We start from the raw sequence: 9,738 nt of genomic DNA, 5'->3' as shown, positions 1-9,738 counted from the left end.
GCACAGCTTTTGAAGAATTTATCCAATCGAGTTCTGCTTTGGCATTTACCCCCTTAGCTTACTCTGAGGAACACAATGAGAAAAAGCCAAAGGAAACATCCTGTGTCTTTATTACATGACTGATACTGAGGACACTGTCTACCACAAAATTTTGGTGAAGAGCGAGGAAAAGAAATTTCTTAAGTACTAAGAGCAACAAAATTACTTTCCCTGAAGAACTGATTTGCTTTCTCCTCATAGATACTACACATCACATAGCTTTTCATGTTTTTCTCGTTATTACAGGTGCCAAGAAAGGAGACACAAATTCAAAGCTAAGGCAGCCCACAAAGTCTTACACAGTCATTTACCTTGGTTCCATCCTTAAGAGCTTTGTATGAACCCTATGTCCTATATATTTTCCTTCCTAACCTACCCAGATTTTAAGATTATCACCTAAACTTATTTTCCAACAGATGCTGATTTTTATCAACTATGGTGTCTCATTTTATCAGACTGTGTTTTAGAAGCTTCCACAAATCCACTGGGAAACAAAGGACAAAATAGGTAAAATAAACCTTACCTGGGAATTGGTCATTTTCCTGTTCTAAAGAAAGGGCTAGCAATCCAGGATATGCTCTGTCTTCTGTCTGCTCTGGGCCTGCCTGGAGGTTATGGTCAGATATCTCAGGTCAGGCTGCTGCCAGAAATGATGATCTCCTAAGCCTGGGACCTTCTCCTTCTTCCAGTACTGATAATGTCTTGTTCCCGTATCCTAGAACCTGTAGATTCAAGAGCAAATTCAACTGTAAGACTACATGCACCCAAGACTCACAGCTTTCCCTTGCCATGCTGACTCACTCTAACAAAAGGCCCTAACATTTCCTCTGCATCTTTAACACCAGGGAAGCTTTTATATCATGGGGATGTGCTCCATAGGTAGATAAGGAATAGGCAAGAGGAATGCCTTTTTTGGGGGTGGGAAACTAGAAAAAATGTTGGACTAGAATGGATATGAAAGAGATGGAGGGGAAAAACCCAGCTTACGATCTTGTCCATTGCCAAGTTCTCACACACATCAATTTTAGGAAAGATAATATATACAAGTGGTGGTCCTGGAAACTGCCTTAAAACCACCTGTGCCCATACATTCCTAAAATTTTTGTTAATTGCACTGGAGCAATTATCCCATGTGAAAACCAAGATCTATACAAATCCTCAATACTACTCTATAAGGTATGCATTATCTCCATTTTATATACAAGTAAGCTGAGGCTTAATCAGGTGAAGTGTGTTGTCCACATAACTTCTTCCCTAAGGGGATGTTAGGTGGTGGTTCAGCGGTTTAGTGCCTGCCTCTCCCTCTGCCTATGTCTCTGCCTCTCTCTCTCTCTCTGTGACTCTCATGAATAAATAAATAAAATCTTAAAAAAAAAAATCCCCAAGTAGCAACTGAGAATCTGAATCCACATCTGCCCATCTTCATGATGACATATCCCTTTTCCAACAGTCTCAAAATACAATTTTCTTTTCTTGTGCATTTTAAGAACTTCATTCTGTAGCACATTATACAGTGGAGTGGCCATATGGCCAAAGTTGCAAGAATAGAACCTCTGGAACCAGTTCTTGTAATATTTGCTACGCACATCCAGCCAGCTCCTTCCACACAAGCCGGAATGCAAAGAGAGACCCATCCTTGCCTCAGCAGCAGCAGATCAGAAATCAGTATCTCCAATGGCCAAGCCCTGGACCCATGCTAGAAACTCACACTCTGAGGACACAAACACCATGAAGTCAATTTGAATTTTGTTTCACCCTGCAAGGCAGCAAATTATTCTCAAAGATTCTCTAGCTCTCCTGAATCCTCTACACCAAGACAGCTGATCTCTGACCCATCCTCTGGTGGACTGGTAAACTTGGTGAACAAGGATAACTACCCACTTCCATGTCTAATCCTGACAATGCTTTATCCCAGTCTTGGCCTTTCATCCAGTCTGAGTGCTGGCCTACAAAGGACGGTATACAGCTCAAGTGCAGAACTCCATACGGGCAGGAGAGAGGTAGGAAGAGGGGGTTAGACATGAATGAGTTTACAACTGAGATCTCTAGGACTGGAGATCAAGGACTCAACCATTTCTCAGAAGCCCTTGACAGACTTTCCTTCACACTTAACAGATTAGAATTACACCAAATGTTCATGCCTAGAACACTGCAATGAAACTGAAAATGGCAATGGAACTACCCTGATTGGTAGGACTACTCTACATTTCCTACAGAACTGTGGTTAAGGTCAAGTTCCCAAATGGATGGCTGCCTAAACAAGAGATTTTCTTAACCAAAGGGGCATGGATGTCAGGTTGGCAGCTAAAAGTAGCTAATAAAATAAATTAATAGGTTAGAGGAGGAAAGCCTAAATTGATATTGAAAAAACAGCTCATAAAATTCAGTATTCCTTTTGTTACAAACCTATAATAGCCTAGGAATGGAGTGGCTACTTCCTTAGGCTTATTATGGTACAATGGGAAATAGATATTTGGTTTATGTCCCAGGTTTCTGGCACACAGCTCCTAAAATCCTTGGAATCTGTGGAGTGACAAGAGTAGCTTTTATATGCCAATGAGCTTATCAGTGACTGGGGATCCCCAGATAGCTTCAGGATAGGAGGAGGTCCCCAGAAAGACCAAGGCATAATTAGTGGGTTAGAACTTTCAGCCTCACCCCTGGAACCTCTGGGAAGTGGAGGGAGCTGGAGATTGAGTTTAATCACTAGTGGCCTACATAATTCACAAAATCTCCTAAAGTACACAGTTTGGAGAGCTTCTGAGTTGGTAAACACTTTGAGGTGCCAGGGGTGTGTGTACCCCTACCCCTACTCCACAGGGACAGAAGCTCCTGTACTCAGGATCCTTCTGGATCTCACCCTCTTCAACTGGCTATTCATTTTTATCTCTTACAATAATTTGGTGATAGAAAATAAAGTATCTTCCTGAGTTCTGTGCACTGTTCTAGTAAATTATTAAACTTGGGGGGGTGGAGAAATCCCTGATTTATTTATTTTAAAGATTTATTTATTTATTTGAGACAGACAGAAAGAGTCTGCACGTGTGTGAGTAGGGAGAAGGCAAAGGAGGAGGGAGAGAGAGAGACAGTCTCAAGCAGACTTCCAGCTGAATGCAGAGCCCAACCCCAGGATCACAACCCTGAGATCATGACCTGAACCAAAAGCAAGAGTCAGATGCCCAACTGACTGAGACACTGAGGTGCCCCTGAAACCCGATTTATAGCCAGCTGGTCAGAAGTACAAATGGCAACCTGAGAATTGTGACTGGCATCTGAAGTGTGGTCAGTGTTGTGAAACAAAGTCCTTAACCTGTGGGATCTGCATTAACTGCTGGTAGTTAGCATCAAAACCGAGTTGAATTTTAGAAAACTCAGGGGTGCCTGGGTGACTCAGCGGTTGAGGATCGGCTTCGATTCAGGGCATGATCCTGGGGTCCAGGATCGAGTCCCACGTTGGGCTCCTTGTGGGGAGACTGCTTCTTCCTCTATGTCTCAGCCTCTCTCTTGGTGTCTCTCATGAATAAATAAATAAAATCTATATATAAAAAAATAATTTTAGGGGGATCCCTGGGTGGCTCAGCGGTTTGGCACCTGCCTTTGGCCCAGGGCGCGGTCCTAGAGTCCCAGGATTGAGTCCCGCGTCAGGCTCCTGGCATGGAGCCTGCTTCTCCCTCTGCCTGTGTCTCTGCCTCTCTCTCTAAGTCTATCATGAACGAATAAATAAAATCTTAAAAAAAAAAAAAGAATTTTAGGATACCTAGTTGGTGTCCAGGGAGTTGGAGAATTGGCTGGTATGGGGAGGACCCCCATACATGTGATGTCAATAATGTTGGGGGCGGGGAGGAACAGCCTGCTGATAAAACAAGAATAAAATCCTATGAAGTTCTTGTAAAAGGATACCTCAAGTATAACACCATTTGCATAAATTTCTTAAATGCACACAGAATAGATATTGTTTGAAGATAGATACTTAAAGTCCAAAAATCATTATAATGTAAAATTTCAAGTTAGTTTACTTCTAGGGATGAAGAGGAACGAATGGAGTTGGGACTTGTAGTTGACACATTAGTTGGATGTCACACTTTCTTTCCAAAAGATAAGAGGAAAAACATCTGAAGCAAAACATAACCAAAGCAAAAATGTAACACTTTACATGCTCAATTGAGAGCCAATGAGATGCTGGAAGCATTTCTATGAAGCATGGAAAGATTAATTACTACCATTCTCATTCATCACTGATCTTACCATGTCATTAGAGAAAAGAATCAAATAGCAATCATCAATATGAAAGAAAAGGCAATAAATTATCAACATTTGCACAATATTACTGTAGACCCAGCAAACTCAAGTAATTGAAATGGACAATAGTAAAAAATAAGAGTTAGTCATGATGAACACAGTAATGTATAAACTCCTCAAATCACTAATATAACATTGTGTGTTGATGTACTAAAATAAAAAAAGTTTAGTCAGTGGTTGAAAAATTATAACCTTCCTTTACATATATTAAATACCATCAGCATTATTATTTTTGGTATAATTGAAATGTATCAGTTTCAGGTGTACAACATAACAAATTCAATATCTGTATATATTATGAAATAATCACCATAATAAATATGGTTAATAACTATCACCATACGGTTATAAAAACTTTTATCTGGTGATGAAGAGTTTTAAGATCTATTCTCCTAGCAACTTTCAAATATGCAGTACAGGGACACTTGGTGGCTCAGCAGTTGAGTGTCTACCTCTGGCTTGGGGTGGGCATGATCCCAGCACCCTGGGGAGGCCGCTTCTACCCCTGCCTATGTCTCTGCCTCTCTCTGTGTCTTTCATGAATAAATAAAATATAAAAAAAATAAAAAAAATATGCAATATAGTATTATTAACTATAGCCACCATTCTGTACATTACATCCCTATGACGTATTTATTCTATAAATGGAAATTTAGGTCTTTTGATTCCCTTGACTCATTTCACCTACCCCCATGCCCCAACCTCTAGCACCCACCAATCTGTTCACTGTATCTATAAACTTGGTCTTTTGGTTTTGTTTCATTTTTTTTTAAGATTCCCTATATATAAATGAGATAATACAATATTTATCTTCCTCTGATTTATTTCAATTAGCATAATGCCCTCAAGGTCCATCCATACTGTTGCAAATGGCAAGGTTTCCTTCTTTCTTATGGCTGAATAATATTCATGTGTGTGTGTGTGTGTGTGTGTGTGTGTGTGTGTATACTGACTGAGCCACCTATCAGGCGCCCTTCTGATATATGCACTTCTAATACATGTCTAAATTCCCTCCCTTGAATGCTTTAGTTGCATTCATCAGAAGTTGACATTAAGGATTATTAAAATGCAATTCAAAACATTTCCACTGTAATATTTTTTGAATATGGATTATTTAGACTTGTATGGTATGCTTACCAAAAAAATGGAGATTTTCTAGTTTTCAGCTTGATATTGCTTTATGAGCTTAATTCCACTGTAGTCAGAGAAAATATTCTGTGTGATTTCAATACTTTGAAATTTGTTTAGACTGGATTCATGACCCATCATATACTAAGTTTTTATAGTTGTTCTATGTGCATTTGAGAAAAATTGTTGAGTGGAGTGTTTTACACTGGTCAAGTTTGTTAATCATGTTCTTCTAATTGCTCAGGAGTTGGTGGTATAGTGGGCTGCTGACATGTTTTTGTAAATAATGTTTTCCTGGAACACAACCATACCCATTTGTATGCAGTCTCTAGGCTACTTTCATCTTATAATGGCAGAGTTCAGCAGGTGCAGGACTATCTGGCCTGCAAAGCCTAAAGTATTTACTTTCTCACTGCTCTTTACAGAAACCTTGCTGACCACTGTTAAACTATAGCCTTCTAGCTTTCTGTCTCCTTGTTCTTTGTTACTGAGTGAAGTGTGCTAAGAACCTCCTGTTGTGACTGGCCATTTGTCATTTCTCCTTGTATCTATCATACCCTACACTTCAGAAATTCTACTAAGTAGGGAAGCCCAGGTGGCTCAGCAGTTCAGCACCGCCTTCAGCCAGAGGCCTGATCCTGGAGACCCTGGATTGAGTCCCATGTCAGGCTCCCTGCATGGAGCCTGCTTCTCCCTCTGCCTGTGTCTCTGCCTCTCTCTCTCTCTCTCTGTGTCTCTCATGAATAAATACATAAAAATCTTATAAATAAATAAATAAACAAACAAACAAATAAATAAATAAATAAAATTGGGGTATAATCACACCAAAGAATACCATACAGCAATGAAAAGAAAATGAACTACTGCTATATGGAAAACTTAGATGAATTTCACAACAAAATACTAAGCAAAAGAAGCCAGATACAAAAGGACATGTACCCTATGATTCTATTTGCATAAAGTTCTTTTTAAGATTTTATTTATTTACTTGAGAGACAAAGAGAGAGCCAAGGGAGCAGCAGAGGGATAGAGAGAAGCAGGCTCATCTGAGCAGGGAGCCGGATGCAGGGTTGGATCCCAGGACCGTGGGATCATGACCTGAGCCGAAGTCAGATGCCCAACTGACTGAGCCATCTAGGCACCCCTCCATTTGTATAAAGTTGACAGCCAGGAAAATTTAATATGATGTCTTCAGATAATAATTACCTCTGGGGAGAAGGAAGGAGATTAGAATAAGGTGGAGCTCCTAGGGTACAATAGTCCATTTTTTCATTTTTTTAGGTTATACTTGAAAAATACTCTTAAAGACAAGTAAGGATTGGAATGCCTAGGTGGCTCAGTGGTTGAGCATCTGTCTTTGGCTCAGGGTGTGATCCCGGGGTCTGGGGGTCGAGTCCCACATCGGGCTCCCTGTGGGGACCCTGCTTCTTCCTCTGCCTGTGTCTCTGCTTCCTCTGTCTTTCATGAATAAAACCTTTAAAAAAATAAAAAGTAAGGATCAGTTTTACTTATAAATATAGAAGCAAATTTTTAAAATTTTATTATGAAAAAAGTTCAAGCCGAAGAAGAAGAAACAGTGTAATTAAACCCCATGTACAAAGAGGAGGGGTACCAGGACGGCTCAGTGGGTTAAGATGAGACTCTTGATTTCAGCTCAGGTCATGATCCTAGAGTCATGGGATTGAGCCCCATATCAGGCTCCTTGCTGAGTGGGGCCTGCTTGAGATTCTCTTTCCTTCTTCTGCCTCTGCCCCGGAGTGGAGTGGAGTGGAGTGGAGTGGAGTGGAGTGGAGTGGAAAGGAAAGGAAAGGAAGAAGGAAAGAAAAGAAAGAAATCAAAGTATAATCAAACTCCTCATATCTATTATATACCTTCAATAATTATCAACTCAAACCTAATTTTTATTTTCTACACCACCACTCATCTCCCTTCACCAATGGATTATTTTGAAGCAAATCTAAGACATCTTTTTATTTCTAGATGCAAAAATATTAAATAAAATATTAGCAAATGGAACCCAGCCACATATTAAAAGAACAAAACATTATGGATAAATATGGTTTTTTTCAAGGAATATAAGACAGTGGGAAATCTAGCAATCTATAAATCAAATATTAAAGACAGAGAAGAAAAATATAAATGATGGGCTTTAATGTACAGCATGGTGATTACAGTTAAGACTGTATTATATAACCGAAAGCTGCCAAGAGAGTAGACCTTAAATGTTTTCACCACATAAAAAAATGATAATTGGGGAGGTGGGTGGGGAGATGGGGTAATTGGGTGATGGGCATTAAAGAGGAGGGCAGGTGATGTGATGAGCACTGGGTGTTATATGCAACTGATAAATTACTGAACACTACATCTGAAACTAATGATGTGCTAGAAGTTGGCTAATTGGATTTAAATTTAAAAAAGAAGTGGTAATTAGATGTGACATGATGCAAACGTTAGCTAACGTAGGGTGGTAATTATTTTGCAATAAATGAGTGTATTAAATCAACATGTTGTATACCTTAAACTTACAGAACCATTATATGTCAATTATATCTCAATAAAGCCAGGGGGAAAAATCCTTGAGAAAGAGGAACAAAACCCTGATAAATCAGTTACCAGGGCACCTGGGTAGCTCAGTGGTTGAGCGTCTGCCTTTGGCTCAGGTCGTAATCCTGGAGTCCTCGGATCAAGTCCCGCATCATGTCCCTCACAGGAAGCCTGCTTCTCCCTCTGCCTATCTATTTCTCTCTCTCATGAATAAATAAAATATTTCTTAAAAATCATAATTACCAATTATTCAGACTATACTAGGTACCAGGGACTACACTTTGTACTTAAAGAACATTTGCTAATTTAATCTTTATAACAACTCTATGACAGTTTTGTTTTGTTTTGTTTTCACGAAGAAACTGACTCAGACATTAACCTACCCAAGTCAGAAGCAGAAGTAGATTCTTCTTACTCCACAGTTCATACACTTGCCACCTGGCCATAATTATTTGCAGATAACAAAAATAATCAACTAGAAAATATAAAGGAATCAAGGTATAAGCTAGTAGCAGTAACATTAGTAGACTGAGGTGACAAAAATAGCGTATTTTTAAAAATTTTTGCATTATATGAGAAGAAACAAAAAGAGGGAGTGGCGTCATACAGGAAAAACTCACACCATTTACGATTAAAACAATATAGACCATTTAGGAATAAACATAAACACGTATGTCTAAAACAGTGGAAAATTACCACCACCACTGGCCAAGGAAACAAAAACACTTGGGTTAAAGGAAATCCATCACATATTCCTGAAAGTATTGGACCTAGACCTACATCAGTTTTACCCAAATTATCATCATTAAAGATTTTATTTATTTATTCATGAGAGACACAGAGAGAGAGGCAGAGACGTAGGCAGAGGAGAAGCAGGCTCCCTCCGGGGAGCCCCATGTGGGACTCATCCCAGGACCCAGGGATCACGCCCTGAGCCGAAGGCAGACACTGAGCTACCCAGACTTCCCCAGTTTTACCCAAATTAAGTCACCCACGCGATGGTACATAACTTCAATAGTTAAAAAAAGAAAAGAGGGCAGCCCGGGTGGCTCAGAGGTTTGGCGCCGCCTTCAGCCCAGGGCGAGATCCTGGAGTCCCAGGATTGAGTCCCACATCGGGCTCCCAGCACGGAGCCTGCTTCTCCCTCTGCCTGTGTCTCTGCCTGCCCCTCTCTCTCTCTCATGAATGAATAAATAAAATCTTGGAAAAAAAAAAAAAGGAAGAAAGACAAAAAGTTCCAAATAGTAATATAGAAATAGCTGATAGGATATTAGATTCACAATGTATAAAATTATATCAGTACCTACACAAATCATCCCAACACTAAAATTGAAATACTCTAAAATCTAACCAGAGTTATTTTCTGGACTTAGGAGTTTGACCATGTCATTACATGGGTCGGAAATAAAACTGAAAACACCTTTTCAGTAAGAATATACAGTAAACGTGGGCGCAATAGGCCAAAAACTCCATGTTTAAGAGTCAGGATGTGACAGCATCAACAACCGAGCTCCCCAACACCGACACGACTCCCGCTTCCCTCAACCAGACACCCCAAAACGCTACTCTCCCCACGTTCTCGTCCCAAAACGGAGTCTCACACGCTCCCCCTCACAGGGAACCCCCAAATGATCCTCCCACACAGCAACCCCCAGGGAGAATTCCCACTCGCTTCCCCAACACCGACGCCTCACGCGCTCCGGACAAAAAACAAACAAAACCCAACGC

At 40.2% G+C, this 9,738-nt stretch overlaps 1 protein-coding gene across 12 annotated transcripts in view; it reads right to left on the bottom strand.

Annotated features, from left to right (window-relative positions):
- LOC112643385 (zinc finger protein 577-like) overlaps positions 1–9,738 on the bottom strand; it is a 46,409-nt gene that overhangs the window by 36,424 nt on the left and 247 nt on the right. For 2 of the 12 annotated variants that reach the window (XM_049108280.1, XM_049108297.1), the window contains exons 2-5: positions 8,394–8,485; positions 6,673–7,213; positions 3,797–3,892; positions 563–761 (exon numbers count right to left, since the gene is read on the bottom strand). In XM_049108280.1, the coding sequence (XP_048964237.1) occupies positions 563–577 (15 nt within the window). In that variant the 5' untranslated portion in view covers positions 578–761; positions 3,797–3,892; positions 6,673–7,213; positions 8,394–8,485. The remainder of the gene's footprint in view (positions 1–562; positions 762–3,796; positions 3,893–6,672; positions 7,214–8,393; positions 8,486–9,738) is intronic. The other 10 variants (XM_049108287.1, XM_049108302.1, XM_049108279.1 and 7 more) reach the window with 7 other exon arrangements.

The sequence above is a fragment of the Canis lupus genome, chromosome 1 (genome assembly GCF_003254725.2).
Source record: "Canis lupus dingo isolate Sandy chromosome 1, ASM325472v2, whole genome shotgun sequence".
In the NCBI taxonomy this organism is placed as follows: Eukaryota; Metazoa; Chordata; class Mammalia; order Carnivora; family Canidae; genus Canis; species Canis lupus.
This window is presented reverse-complemented; position numbering and strand designations above follow the sequence as displayed.